The 16,255-nt window shown below is 46.4% G+C and overlaps 1 protein-coding gene across 1 annotated transcript in view; it reads right to left on the bottom strand.

The window, feature by feature from the left end:
- NUCB2 (nucleobindin 2) overlaps positions 1 to 16,255 on the bottom strand; it is a 311,719-nt gene that overhangs the window by 250,420 nt on the left and 45,044 nt on the right. The window contains exon 3 of the mRNA XM_086954143.1: positions 10,316 to 10,408. Coding sequence (XP_086810269.1) covers positions 10,316 to 10,408 — 93 coding nt within the window. The remainder of the gene's footprint in view (positions 1 to 10,315; positions 10,409 to 16,255) is intronic.

The following is a 16,255-nucleotide window of genomic DNA, read 5'->3' as shown; positions in this document are numbered from 1 at the left end:
TTTAATAATGTGAAGTTTGCCCAATATTAAAAAAAAATTCGGGCTCTCTTTCTTCATTTTTATCCAATCCTTTTGGAAAATCCTTTTTGTCTCTGGACACTGCACTCGAGACTGGAGGTGCCTCTGGATGAGGCTAGCAGTACACACCAAGAGGAAAAACCCGATGATAACTGCATGAATGTCAATGTGGGGCGGATGAAGCTAATATACCGCTAATCTCAAATATACATTGACTTCTATGAGGGTTTCCTTATTTGCACTGAACCAAAAGTCGAACAGTGTAACAAGTGTCCATTTTTGTTGATTGCAACATGAATGATGTTTAGCAGACAATACTCAATAATGCATCCAATATATGTCAAACGCGAATCAGCAACAATTAAATGACTTATTCCTCTGAGAAACTCATATAATGCACCAACCACCATTACACCAGTGGTGAACTCCTAGGAAAGGGTGCAAATACGCATAATAGCATATGAAATAAATGATAACAAAAAGGGGAGCCACTTATCTAGCCTATCCCCTCTGCAGTAATCCCCTGCGAAGTCTGTGAAGGCTGAACAGTGCTGGCCCTAGCAATGTAGATCCTATATGGGCCCCAAATATCCACTGGATGGGCCAGCCATCATGGTGGAATATTCCTCGCTACTCACATTGCAGCATGACAAACTACGCAGCCATGACGCCAGAGTTGGGGACCTACTACTGCCCCACAGAATGGCCACTTCCCTTTTGGCTAGCAGGAAACCCAGTGCAGCAAATTTTCTGACAGCTCGAGGAAAGTTAGCCACATACCCGAGCAATGCGATGTCTGGGACAGGCTCCAGCCGCATGGAAAGCATGTCGCCAAGCGTGGCATGAATCGCAGACCAATAGAGGTGCATCCTCGGGCAGGTCCAAGATAGGTGGGCAAAATCAGCGAAAGGAGCTCCACATTTCTGAAAGTGATGGGGTCTACTGGGGTCGATTCTGTGTGAGCGCGCAGTAGTAAAGTAAATTCTACAAAGAAATTTAAAATGTAGGAGTTTGTGTCTACTGTTCAAAGAAACCTCCCCTGTCGCCCTGCAGTAGTATTCCCACTGGTCATCTGTTATGGGATTACCCAGGTCCACCTCCCATGCCGCTCGCACCCAGACGTCCGAAAAGGGGATGGATTCACTGCACTGCCTAAATAACTTGGAGACCAAGTGCACGCCATTAGTGGATTGAATCAGCAATGTCAATGGTGGAGTAGGTTTAGGGCATTTCAGTAGGAAGAAAACGAAGATCGAAGCATGGAGTGCAAGGGAGTCAAAATGAAGGCATCCATGAATGTGCGTTCAGAAAAACAGGTATCCTCTAACACTGAAAAAACATGGCCTTCAGGAAATAGGTCGCCAACACTGCATAAGTGGAATTTTACTAGAGTGCGTCGAATCAGAGTCTCCCCTGAGATGGGGAACAGTGAGGGATTGGGCTGGGGTAGTGCCGGAGAATACAAACGTTCAAGGCCCAACAGTCTACGCAATCTATCCCATGCCCAGCATGTAGTCGATACTGTTTGAATGTCCTGGGGATCCCGGGGAAATCCCGTAGGTAGACGTTCGGAGAGAAGGCAAGGCAGTACCAAGTCTGCTTCAGGTTTCAAATAAGGGATACGGGCGTCTGGATGAAACCATGCGTGGGCGTAGCAGCACTGCGCTATCAGATAATACAAATAAAAGTCTGGGACTGTGAAGCCCCCTCTAGCATATGGCAGAGTCAGAGTCCGCCAGCTAACCCTAGGCGCCTATCGCCCAAACCAGGCGTAGCAACAGCGAGCGCAGCTGAGAAAAGAAAGTTTTGGTAAGCGGGACAGGGATGTTATTGAACAGGTATAAAAAGCGCGGAAGGACCACCATTTTAATAATTGCAACTCTCCCGGCCATGGATAACGGCAGGCGCAGCCACTTTGCGATCTGCGGCTCAAGAGCACTAATTGCACTACCATAGTTTAGTCGGATCATAGTGGGAGTATCGAGATGGATATGGACACCAAGGTATTTAACCAAATCATGGCACCATTCAAGTGGGAACGTGCAGCTCCAGGCAGTGGTGCTGGCAGTAAGCGGAAAAATGCCAATTAATTTGAAGCCCAGAAAATTTACCAAAGCGGATAATTTCGAATACGAGTGGTTCAAGGTTAAGCCGAGGTGACCTAACATATAAAATAGTGTCATCAGCATAGAGCGAGACCAACAGAGGGCCCGTGCGAAACTGAATGCCATGGTGTGAATGTTTTTCTTGAAAGTGGCGCACCAGTGGGTCCAGCCAAAATGAAAAGCAGAGGGGACAGGGGGCAGCCCCGACGTGTGCCCCGGGTCAAAGAAAAAGGGACAGAAATGGTGCCGTTCAGCCGTAGCCTAGCAGTAGGCAGAGTGTAGAGAAAGGCCACCGTGGAGACAAAGCATTCGGGCATACCCATACGCATCATGAAAGGCCTCTCTAGGGAGTCAAATGCCTTCTCTGCATCCAGGAGAACAGCAACGGCAGGCGTGTCTGGGTCAATCCGATGCAAAACAGTAAAGAGGGTCTACAAGTTGAGGGAAGTGGAGCGATGTGGCACAAGTCCTGATTGTACTGGGGAAATGATGGATTCCATCAACAAGGACAGGCGTATCGCAATAACCTTAGCAAGAATTTTCTAATCAAGGTTCAACAAGGACAATCAATGGCCTATAAGAACTACATAAATTGGGATCTTTGCCAGGTTTAGGCAAGAGGATAATGACCGCTTCCCTGAATGTTATTAGAAGCCAGCCCACTTCCAATGCCTCCGCGTAAACCTCGATCAAGCGGGGAGCCAAGATGTATTTGTAAGTTTTATAAAAGTCTGCTGAGAAGCAGTCAAGGACGGGAGCAGACAAGCCCCGTAAAGCCTCTATAGCCTCCAGAACGCTATCTTGGGTAATGGGGACTGCGAGAAAATCCTGCATATATTTCTCTAAATAGACCAGTGCTATCTCAGCGAAATATTCACCTTGCTCACGCATATCTCTGGAAGTATATAGCTCCTTATAAAACTTGAGAAAGGAATCGCGTATGTCCGGGGTCGAATGTAACAAGGTGTCATTAGGGCCGATGAGCTCCGTGATGTAAGAGGAGTCCCTGGGGGGGCCGAAGAGTCTGAGCCAATAACTTTCCAGGCCTCTCGCCCTCCCCATACCGCCGCACTGTGATCGGTCTCTGCAAAAATAGTCATTTGCGTTCAGATGTGTCACGAAATTCAGTCATCAAGTCCAGTCGCCTAGACTGGAGAATATCAGAGGTGGCAGTAAGTAGCTCCTGGTCTAGAGCGGTTATATCTGTTTCAAAGCGATTTAACGTTGCGCGCAATTCACGGAGCACTCCAGCATGTTTGGCAATGCAAAAACCACTGATGTAGGCCTTGAACCCCTCCCAGAGCACCGCCCGGGTTTCCACAGAGCCAGTGTTGAGTTCAAAATATTCTTCAATGGATTCACGGACTCCCTCAAGAAAAACCGGGTCTGCTAATGCCTTCCCAGGGAAACGCCACTGCCGTTCAAAGCCACCCGGCCTGGGAATATTTAACGTAAGAACAACTGGGGAGTGGTCTGAAAGCGTACGAGGAAGGGTGAGAAGACCATCCACCCAGCCCGAGAGTCCCAGTGAGACCAACCAATAAACAATCCTAGTCCAAGTATTGTGGAACCCCCAGTAATGTGTAAATGCAGGAAGACTCTGGTGTAGTTGTCTCTCAATGTCTATCAGGGAGAAATGAGTGCATAGGTCACGTAGGGCTTGCCGGGAGCGTGTTTTGACGTCAGAGGAAGTGGAGGTGCTATCCCTAGAGGGGTCCAGTAGCAAATTGAAGTCGCCCCCCCATTATCAATAATCCAGGCTCAAGTGAAAGAAGCTGAACATGTAGGTCGTGGAAAAAGGAGGGGGGGGGGGGGGGGAGTCTGTGTTTGGTCCATAAACCCAATAAACAAAACTTTATGCCCCAAAAGTGTACCAGTGACAATCAGCGTCTGACCGTCACCATCAGTGAACGTCTTGTGCAATGCAAAAGGGACACGTTTGTGTATGAAAATGGCCACCCCTCTAGCATAGCGGCTGTATTTGGATACAAATCTGTGAGACCCCCCAGCTTTTAGCGACAGGGGAAGGATCTGAACGGACAGGTGCGTCTCCTGCATAAATACAATGTCAATGTTGTGTCGGACTATGTAATTGAGGACTTGTCTACATTTCTTAGTGTGATTCAGCCCCCTGACATTCCAAGACATCAAAGATGGTCTGGACGGTCCGGGCTGATGACCCAAATTAACATAAGAAAAACTGAAATGCAATGTAGATGCGTTTTCCTCGCCATATACTGACAACATAAGCAATGGTACTAGTCGTGCAATGAAATAAAACAAATAACCCCCCCACCACCCACCTCCCAGCCTCAAATTAACCACAAAGAGGCAAACCCTGTTTGTCATGAAGCAACAATAAAGCAAAGTGAATACACCATTCACAATAGGAGATTGATAAGCACAAAACAAAAACATTACAATAAGCAGAAAACCAGTGGTGTTCACCGTAGGACGAGGCAACGCGATGCCGGTCAGGCACGAGCAATGTAGCATCAGAATGCAATTCATACGGTGCGAACAATAAACAACACAGCAGAATGCAATGACAATATATCCTGGCGATCAACCTGTCCCAGGCTCCGAAAATAATTCCACACTGGCCTGCGAATCTCCCAGAGGCGGGGATTCAGAGTTCGGTTCAGCAGGAGTTCCAGAGCGACTCCCTTTGTAGGACCGACAAAATTCCTGCGCCTCAGTAGGGGTGTCGAAGATGCGAGCTCTACCATTGACGTCGACCCTCAGACGTGCCGGATATAACATAACATGCCATATCTAAGTCCCAAGTTCCTCATAGTAGCCTTCACCCCATTAAACTTGCGACAGGCGTCTTGGACCATGAGGGTAAAGTCAAGGTAAAAGGACAGCTTGGACCCCTGCCACTGGATATCTCCCATGTCGCGAGCCGATTGGAGAGCGACATCTCTATCCCTAAAGTTCATAAGCCTAGCGATTATAGGGCGTGGGGGAAGGCCCGGCAGAGGCCGGGGACCCAACGATCGATGCGCCAGCTCAATCACGAAGCTGTGTGTGAAAGTATCCCTGCCAAACAGTTTATGAGGAGTTTTTCAACAAAAATGTCCATGCGTCCTGTGGATCTTGTCTCGCCAACGCCCACAAGCTTTGATTGGCTCTAGATTAGATTATGCCAACGCTCTCTACCTGGGTCTCCCGGATTATCTGGTGCAGCGGCTCCAGGTTGTGCAGGACTCGGCGGCGCGCGCCATTTTTGGCCTCCGCAGGCGAGACAGTGTCTGGCTTGCTACAGTCACTTCATTGGCTGCCTATCCGGAAGCGGATAGTTTTTAAGGCACTGACGCTGGCCCATAAGGCGCTTTTTAGCTCGGGAGATAAATACCTTCAGCGCAGACTTGCCTTCTATTGTCCAACTAGAGCTCTTCGCTCAGAGTCTTTGTCTCTTGCGGTGGTACCCCGGGTCAGGAAGGCCCGTGTGGGGGGACGCTCCTTTAGTGTGAGGGCGCCCCAGCTCTGGAACTCTTTGCCACTAGCTCTACGTGGTACTTCGGATCTGTTGCTCTTCAGAAAAAATTTAAAAACCTGGCTTTTTACTCTTTAGTTATGTTATTTTGTTGCTCTGGAAATCTTTCTTCTGCTATGTTTCTCTTGTTGAGTTGCCAAAATAAAGCGCCGGGACACTCAGTTGGAGTAGCCGTGCGCTATAAAAATAAAGTATAACATAACATAACACAATCCTGATGTTGTTTCTGTGACTACGGGCTTCCAGGTCCTCATTCTTGATGGCCAAATCCTTACGGATCTTTTCCAGCCTGTCCAGCCTCTTCAGCGTATTAAAGGAACCGTCCTCAATGTCCGATACCCTGGATTCCACCACATCAAGTCTCCGATCATGTACTTGAATCTTTGCCCCCATATCCGCTAATTTCTTGTCCAGGTCATCAAATCTGTTATCCAGGCACTTAAAGCCAGCCCTCATTTCGCTTAGCATGGCCGTGGTCAATGCAGCAGGGGTATCCGTACTGGTGGCGCACAAAGCGCCATCTGTAGTGGAGCCAGGGGCCTTATCAAACTGTAGTTTGCGCTGGTTTGGGTTCTTTTTCCCCGTGATGCAGCCAGAGAAGAGCGGTCAAGTGGGTGACCAGCATGGGTGCAGCAGCCGGAGAAACTGAGGGCCAAGGAACACTGCAGGGGGGCCGGATCTCGGAGTTGGCAGCGCCAAGAGTCACAGAAAAAGCATATAGCGGGCTGTGAACAGCGGCAAGTGCGCAGAATTGGATACGCCAGAGATAGGAGTGGTGTGGCTCACTGCTTAGAGGCGGCAGACCCGGAAGCAGAGAACGGCCCGGGACCAGGGTTCAATTCCCGACGCGGCAGGGTCATGGACCAGGGTCAGCGTACTCGATAATTCTCGCCTCGGTGCCTACTCTAACCAGGGATCACACTCGGAAACTCTGGGCATTAGCTTGCCTCATCTCTACAACGGCCCCCCACATTTGCCGGGGATGCCTGGTTTCACCTTGGAGATACCCAGTAGGGACCATCTCACAGGGATAGCCAGGACGGGTTCCCCAGCGGTCTACAGCGCCACAACGCCTCAGGGCAGCAGTGCGCTTTACAAGACACATACATTTAGCCAGACACGCAGGTAAGTTCGCAGTTGAAGGGAGACCACAGGACCAGGTCAGGAAGTAGGCAGCTGGATGTGCGGCCTAGTCCATCATGTGACAGTCGGATGAGGACCATAGGAAAATCAGCCAGGCACAGGAACGCTCATGGTATGGGCCAGCTGGATTGATGATCAGCTCCGCGACTGCCATCAGAGGGAAACCAGGACCCAGGGGGCAGCATGCTCCACTCGCCTGCGGGCGAAGATGGTGTCCCGGCTCACAGATCATGCCTCCAGTCCCCAGGTCAGCCCCCCAGCAGGGAGGCCGACAGGTTGTCCACAGGGGGTTCGGGGGGCAGAAGCAAGCAAGCCTGGCCAGGCCCAGCGCCGCCACTGCCTCGGAGCTTCAGATAGAGTTCGACTTCTTGGCCACACCCCCTGGACACTTTAGCTTACTCCAATTTTGGAAAGGTTATGGTCTAGCCATCAAATTTCAACCAGATTTGCAGAGAAAAAGATTTTAGTGACTTGGGTAATTGCATATTTAAATGAGGGTGAGCCTTAATTTTGCTTTTCAAAGCAGTGTATAAAATGTACTTTATAAGGGTCTAGAGAGAATCGACATGGACTGCCACAGACCTAACTGTCATTCAGCGGGTTTCATCTGCCACTACTGATTTCACCTCAGACCTGTAAGGCTTCTAGAAGAGGAGCAACAGGTCATAGAATTATAACAATATCTTACTCTACTCAACTCTTGAATCTCAGTGCCCAAAGAACGGAACCAGCGGAAGTCCCCCAGTATTGAAAAGGAATGCTGTGATTATGCATGGATATCAGAGTGACACTGATGGGTCTAGGTGTTATATTAAATGTCGGCATGTGGGTGGTGAGTTTTATGGGGAGGGCAGATTTGGTAGAGCACTTGCGGCTCCTCAGTTGTGCAGGAGCAAGGCAGGCACGGGCCAGGTGCAGCAGCTGTCTGCAGAATCACACAAGACTCCAGTGTCTATGCGCCTGGCATTAGCAGGTCTGGTATTTTGAGACCTGCTAATCCCAGACTTGGATATACCACAGTTCTACTAATGGCCCTGAGCAATAGCCCCTCTAGGGACACTGCTCTGGGTCACTAATAATGAGGGCCAAAGTGAGGTAAAATGTCACCGTTCACTATGAAATCATAATTCTCTATTGTTGGATAACAGGCACTTCTCACGTGAGTCCTCTAATTTAAGTATTAGTCCACTGTTTCCCAGCACTGTGTGTAGCAAGGAACTATGGGACTCAAGTAGAAAACAATCTTATGATAACAAACCCTGCCAATCACGAAAAAGGGGTTGTAACATTTAAAGAGTATTTTATTATTATTATTTATTTTTTTAGAAACGTTTATATAGCGCGGACGTGATCACCGAGCGTATCAAAGCGTTTTACAGTTTATACATCAACAAAGCAAAAAAATACACAGACTTATAAAGTTCGGCATTCTAGTGACCCCGGCAGCTGGGCAAAAAATCAACTGCAGAGGCCTCAGAATCAAATGGATTCGCCAGACTGAGGCAGAAATGTCTTCATCAGGAGAACTTTGACTTTTTTTTTTTTTAAGAGGGCAGTGGAAGAGTTCACCCTGACTTCGAGGAGAAAGGAGTACCAAATCCTCGGAGCGATACCGGATAATGCTTGATTGTAGGTTTTTCTTTTCTTGAATTTTTGTGGTTTGAGCAATAAGGTACTGGCGCTTCTGGAGGCTCTCAAACCACATGAGAGCTCCAGTTTCTGAGAAAGGTACAGCAGTTTATTGAAGTGGATGCCTTTGTGTGCCATGCATGCAGTTTTTAACTGAATCCGAGCTTCATAAGGAAGCCAGTTCAGAGCCAGCAGGTCCGGAGAAATATGGTTGTATTATTTAGTGCCAGTTATGAGCCTAGCAGCAGAATTGAGGGCAACCCTATGATGAGCGGTCTTCACTCTGGGCAAGCCGCAAAGCGGTGTGCTAACAGACTAGCTCTGAGATCACTTATGCTTGTACTGCAACCTTTAGGTCAAGAGCAGGGAGATAAGGTGTGAGTTTCCTTAGGATGCGGAGTTGGAAGTTCACTCCTTTGGTGAGGTAACTGAAGTGCTTCTGCATGTTCAAACTTTTGTCGAACATAATACCCAGAGAGGTGGCCGAATCAATAAGGTGAGGTCTATAGTTCAGAGCAGTAAGCTGATTCAACCATTGTTCTATGACCGGAGATTGCTTGTGGGGTGCGATTCGGAGGAATTCCGTTTTTAGAGCATTTAACTTCAAGTGGTTACGTGTCAGCCAGCTTTGTGTTTCCAGAAAGACTGTGTTGAGGGACTGAATGTCCTCAGGGGAGGCGATCTTCAGGTATAGTTGGGTATCATCCGCATACATGTGATAGTGAATGCTGGATGATTTCAGAATTTCTGTCAGAGGCTCCATGAACAGGTTGAAGAGTGTGGGTGAAAGCGCTAAGCCCTGAGAAACCCCAGAGTGACCAGCACAGGATGGGACAGGGATTGGTTCACCTTGAAGCTTTGGGATTTGTTATGAAGGAAGGAGGAGAACTAGTTTAGTACAGGCCCAGACAGTCCCATGCTGTGTTCCAGAAGGTCAGTTAGGTTATCGTGTTTGACAGTATCGAATGCTGACGGAAGGTCAAGAAGGATCAGTAGGCACGACTCATTATGGTTCAACATTCTTAGCGCATCATCCATAATGTGATTTAACGCTGATTCTGTACTATGGCCCGGGCGGACAACAGATTTGCATTGATCCAGGAGTTGGAAATGATAGATGTGGTTACAAAGTCAGGCGAGCATACATTTGTATTGTTAGAAGTTGGGATAGTTCTTGTCGACTTATAATAGGAGTTGTGCAACCATTTAGAAATTTAATATAGGATGGGTCATGAAAGTAGCATCTCCCTCTCATGAGTGAGTCCAGTCGAATGTATCAATGTTTTGAGACCACATTTGTGACTGAAAACCATTCATCAGATACAGACACCTAAAAAGTTTAGGTGTGTGACTCAGAAAAATCAAGTCTTCCCTGTGGGACAGCTTTCCCTTTGGGAATCATGTCAAACAACCTCAGTGAGGAGCAAGCAGGGGGCCAGTTCACCGCTGCTTGTTCTTAAATATGTGGTCCCAAATAGACAAGTGGGCTGCTTTAAGAAGAAGAAAACAGTTTGGGAAAGCAAACAGAAGGATGGTGACCTGCTATTCCTTGCAGGCAACCATTAATGCATGCCCAGCCATTCAAAGGGGATTGATAATTGCAACTTGCCCAATTTATATTTATTGGGTAGGCCCATTTACAACTCCCTGCAAATGTACAAATTGCACATAGTTCACATCGCAATTTGCATTTCCAATCGCATGTAGATCACATATCAACATGCATTTAAATTTACAGACAGTTCACGTGCAAATGGCGCATTCTGGTTTGTAAATTGATCTTTGTACATCGGGCCCCTGGTTATGAATTTTGGTGTAGGTAGTGGTCATAACAGTATTAGAGCTCTAGCTACAAATAGAATAATGCTTAATTGACAAATATGCCCCCTTTATGTAGGTACCATAACAGTCAGTAATTTACCTCATTTAAGACATGCTCTCTCATTCGAAGCCTTTCTTCTTCCATTTCTACCATGTCATCCTCTTCATTTTTTGGATCATAAACTTTCTCCAACTGAAAATAAAAAAAAGACAATCAGCCGTCGACACTTACAACAATTAACAGATTGTGAGAAACATGAATATTTTCACATGATGAAGGTCATCAGCATCACCACGCAAACTCATGTTACAAGATTCTTTAAAATTATAAAATTTCCCAGTTGTATGTGCACATGCTAATGTTAGAGTATAGCGAGGTAAACAATTTAAAATCTACAGATGAGTTAAACTTCTTTTTCATGGCCATTAGACAGTTATGACAGGTATGACAGGTATGTTTCCACACAGCATGCGGGGTGGAGAGGGGTTAGGGGGGCAAGGGGGGGATAGGAGAGGGAGATAAAGGACCATATTACAGACCGTGTACCAACACAACAACATGTGTGTGGGAATGTTTTTTCACCCCCAAAGCACTTTTTATTTTAACAGAAGAGGTTGCAGCCCCTCCTGTGATGCAAATGACACTGGTACACACTGGTCCTAAAGGACTCCACTTGGTTCAGCACCTTGATTTATATCTTGTTTCATAGACTACCTGGCTCTTGTTTTGAGGGTTTTGCTTGTTGTAATAAGTGATTTTAACATCTAGGTTTAATAGTTATTGGATCTGGATGCCTACAATATTCTGCACTGCACTCAGCCTTTCCCAACATGTGGTGGGCTTGACTTATAACATGCACTGTACGCATTAGATTTAATTGTGGCTCCACTTGACAAACTCACCTTTCTCTACTTTGCACCTCTGATTTAGTCTGATTGGTATGTCACTGTATTCAGCTGGAAGCAACCACTGTCTAGTCATAGGTCCCCTCCTCCTCCTATTCATTGTTAAAAAGACTCTGGTCTAAACGTAACCCAACACACCTGGAAGATTTGCGCCATAAGAAATCAACCTTCTTCCTGCCTACCTATGTCTGAGAAAGAAGAGTAGACTAATAATTGGATTTCAAATTCTTTGACCTCACTCACCCTTTAAAGCATTGAATCAGCCATCACCACCTGCCTACAGCCCCTAGGTTTAAATCAAGATCTTCGCAACTTTAAACTTCACTGAAATCAAGACGAAAAGGACTGGCAGAGGCATTTATCCCCATCCAAGTGATGACTGTTTCGCTTCACTCTTCACAATTATAAAAAATAAATTCAAGTTGTTTGAGCAAATGTTCATGCCATGCATATTAAAACAGCTTCTGACAATAACAGAGAAATCATCTAAATTGTTAAATCTCTTTCTAACCTCCCTGATGCCTAAACTTTGTTCCACCCTCTTTGTTCCACTGTGAGGCGTTGTCAGTATTTTTACAACAAAGTTAGAATATTTAATTTATTTAGAAGGTTTTATAGAGCGCGAACATGACCACCGAGCGTATCAGAGCGCTTTACAGTTTATACGTCAAGAAGGGTACAAGCTAACAAAACAGAATCAACAAAGCGAAAAAATACAGTCTTATCTTCTTTAGCATGCACTCAGTAACGAGATGTGTATTTTTCCAAATAACAAAAGTCTATAAGCACTCCATGGAATCAAGGTAGATTAAATTTCAGTCCTTCATTATTCTTTTTAGAATCCAGTAACCTGTTTGTCCATGTCAGACAACTCATTAACAGTCTAAATGCTTCGAACCAACATGGACCTTCTAAAGGCAATATTCAGGATAGTATCTCAAATTCAACTTGCATGAAAATAGCAGAAATCAGACTATCCATTATTTATTCGACACAGTCAAAGATCATTAGTCATATCATCTCATATCATATCAATCATTATTGGTATGCCGCTCGTAGGCAAGGACTCTGGTTGTTTTCTTAGCCACTCGCCAGGATTGCTGAAAGAAAGGGCGATTGCTGCTGATTTGGGGCTCATACTTACTATCGCATTTGATACGGGACTTCGAGGACCAGCTCGCACAGCGGCTCGTCATCTGCCGCAGCTGGGGGCCTCTTCCCGTTTCCTCCCTTGCCTATTTAGACACGCCCATCTCCGCAGCACGCGGGACGCTCGGGCTAAGCCCAGGCAAAGGGTGGGCCGTCTATGGCCGTCCGGGGCCGGTCGAGGCCGGGCTGGGCCACCCCCTTAAGATCTTGCCTAATATTTTCTCCCATATCTAGGGGTACTAATTGTTTTGCTAACCATTACGGGTTAATTTGTTGTTGTGTGTACAAATTCCCTACACGTTAATCCATTAACTAGAGTCTTGTCTTACCAACATGGCTGCTCAGTCGGATAAAGGGGGTAAGACTGGCCTGAAACCAACCAGTGGAAGTCTAATGGGAACTTTAGATAATTACATCACTCGGGTTGCAGCTGTTCTGGATCAAGAAATAGTTGACGCTGAAAAAAGACTGTCGACTGAAATTTTTTCCAAAAGGTCGTCTCTGGGTCTAATCCAGCACTGCACTACCCCAGAGAATCGAATAAGCCAACGTTTAAGTGACCTGGGACTCCCACAGACTAGTATAGAGTTAGACTCGCTCAGTAACATTTCCTTGCGAAATAGCTCCCAAAATTCACAGACAGCTAGAGCTATTCAGGTGCTGACTGTCCCCTCTAACTCCTCCCCCGATTATTCCTGTCAGCCATATAGTTGATTCTCCACCTCCATGCAACTTACCTACAGGCAAAAGAAAGCGAGGGGGAGGTGTACAGAAAGGTAAAAGAACTAAAATCCCAAAGTTAATGGATAAAGGGGGTAAATCTCAGGGCTCCCCGACTCATATGCAGCCTGTTACTCCAGTGCAACCTCACCCGATGTTTAAGCCAATAGTCGTTGCACAAGGGGATGGGGTTTTGTTGGGGCAACTAGAACACACAATTAGATCCCTGATACTGCCTTTAATAGAGAGACTGAAAATAATCACTGTTAGTTTAGGCAAGTTGGAACAAGTCACCACCGACAATTCAAAAATGTTACACTCCATATCTGCTAATAAGAAGGTGGGAGCTGATTCTCTACAAACAGTCGAACTGGAAGTTCATAACAACCCCCAATTAACATCACCTTGCAAAACTGCTCCGCATATAGCAAATGGGCCTATGATAAACAGTGTTAACAGAGTAATTGTCCAGAGGGGTAGAGATCTGGGCACCGAGGTAAGCAAGTGCCTCACAGGGAATCTCCTGTCCCATCAGGAAGTCGGTGCTCAGCCAACCAAACCAGCCATGGGCCCCATCTACTCCAATAAGTCGGCTAATGATATAGGCAACCTACCTACTTTAGATCTAACTTCTCAAAGTACTCCTCTAGTGGTGGTTTTGGCTAAAGTCCCCCCCCCTCCGCCAAGGGGAAAGAGAGGACTACTTTAAATTAAAAAATTAGGTCACCCACTGGTTCTCACGAAATATTGAGGGCGGGCATATGGTAGGCCATAATATAATTATGGCCCGTTGAGTTGCATGGCTGGGAAGTTCCAGGAAAAACCGAGAGGGCGACTGTATAGTTATAAATTTTCATAGCCCACAATCGGTAGCTAGGATCCTTAGGGAATCAGAGCGAAGTACAAATGGACAGGGGATAGAAATCCTGCCTTTGGTTTTTTTTTTACAGACCCAGAAACGAGGGTAAATTTAACCACTGGAACCTCATGAATAAGATGTCTGTAAACAATTTTCCCTTTCCTTTGTGAACAGGAGGGTGGAATGCAATACCCATGAAATTAAATAGAACTTGGTATAGTGGAGACCCAGGACATATTTCAGATCTTGAGGTTACAAATAGATTCAACATCCTCTCAGGCCTCAATGACTGCGACTGACTGCGTAATAAGCAAGCTAGCAGCCACTCGCAGGAAGACTTTAATCCCCTTGATGTTTACTCTTCAAGCGGGGTTGATACAACAAAAAGGAAACAGCTATCCTGTTGCAGTCATTGGCAATGAAACTGCTTTTCCTATGCCCCCTGTAGATATCCAATTTGGATTCTCCTATGGTGAAAGGGTCGGTGTGGGAAAACTAGTTTCATGGAACATAGCTGGCATGCGCCTTAAACAGGAATCACAGGACTGGTTAAAATTCATTAACACCTTTGACGTGTGTATCTTTCAGGAGACGTGGTTGTGCGAACCCTCTTTCGCCCTGGGGTATTTGAATTACTCCCAGCAACGAAAGGCCCTAAGGGTCGCCCTATGGGTGGTATGACTATCTGGGTCAGGCAAAGTATGTCGCTATCTATCAAGGTGGTCGAAGTTGGAAGTAAAGACATTCAACATATTAAAGTGGATTTGGGCTCCTTAGGCTGGCTTGACATTTATAATGTCTATACAAGAGGCAACATGGGGGGCGGGGGTGGTCAGAGGTTTTAGTGGCCTTGGCCCACCTCCTTGAAACCCATTCGCCGGACAATAATATTATCATAGCCGATGACATGAACCGCACTTTTGAACCTTTGGCCATTTGCGACGACTTTGCAGGAGAGGAAGAGGACAGGCAATGGGGGTCCCCAAATTAGAACTGAACCCTGTCACCCGATGGTCTGAAGATATTGTCCATTTAAATGCCATTTGCCTCGAAAGGGGCTTAAGGGCACTAAATGGGAGGACCAAGAGCGACAGGGCGGGGGCATGTACCTTTGATAATGGGCGCCACAAGAGTAGAATAGACTACATCCTGTGCAGCCTGAGACGTTGGACACTGGTGTGCAACATGGAAGTCAAATGGAGGATTGAAAGTGACCATAACCCGCTGTGTGTTGAGCATAAATGGTGGACACCTGATAATGAAACCTTGACCTCAGGGGGGGATAGTGCTCCCTCGGTTGTCCCTACAAATGACATGCGTAGACTAAAATGGCCTAATGTTAACAATCAACGGTCTATGGATCTCATTAAGGCTGAGGCAGTTAAAGCGATAATGGCCATGGAGCAGGTCAATCCAAATATTCCATGTTTAAATACAGTAACGGAAATCCATGATAATTGTTTTTCCGAAATTAGGAAACATTTTCTGAAATCAGTTAAGGGGATTAGTAGGATGACTATAAAGCCGGCAAATTGTTATAATTCTCAGTGTAGGAATGCCAGTCTGGCTTTTGGCCCTGCAATTAAGAGGAGAGATTTGACGGCTATTCGCATTGCTAGAAAGACTTATAAGGATAACAGATTTGCAGCCAAGAAATTGTGGGACAAGCTCCACTGGAAAGAGCTAAAGGAAGCGAGTGAGAAGAAAGACTCCAGGCTTTTTTGGAACATTGTTAAATGGGGCAGGGGTGGAGTTCCTGAACCTCCCAAAAATAATGTTTCGGAGGAGGACTGGGTTAACTACTTTAAGCCCCAGTACGCTGAAATACAAGTCGGTAGGGAGATGGCTGGGTTTAGGCCGGTTTATTTTAAAGACATCTCCTTTAGTAAGATTAGAGTAATGGTGGCCCTCAGCTCAGTGACTAGTGGCAGAGCCCCAGGCCTGGATGGGGTCCCTGCGGATCTCTTCACCAATGACAAAGAGCTGTGGTGTAAATATATCTTTCTTCTCGTTAATGCAGTGGCACAGGGTGCTCCTGTCCCGACATCCTGGCAAGGTGCAATCATAATACCTGTATTCAAGAAGGGAGATCGATCCAAACCCGGGAATTATAGGCTTATAAGCCTAATAGACACCATCCAAAAGGTGGTGGGGAGGATGGTTGTCAATAAGCTTCTGATTTGGGTGGAGGAGAACAACGTCCTGTCTCCGTTCCAGGCCGGGTTTCGGAAGTGCACTAGTACGATGGACCAGGTATTCAGATTTACCTTACTGCAGTGGAGAACTGTGTTGCTGGGCGAGGGAGGCCTGTACGCGGCTTTTGTCGACCTACGGGCTGCCTTCGACCTGGTGCCAAGGACTAAACTGTGGTCGGTACTGAGGAACCTGGGTCTACCGGAAGATCTA

Source organism: Lissotriton vulgaris, chromosome 2_1 (assembly GCF_964263255.1).
Source record: "Lissotriton vulgaris chromosome 2_1, aLisVul1.2, whole genome shotgun sequence".
NCBI lineage: Eukaryota > Metazoa > Chordata > Amphibia > Caudata > Salamandridae > Lissotriton > Lissotriton vulgaris.
This window is presented reverse-complemented; position numbering and strand designations above follow the sequence as displayed.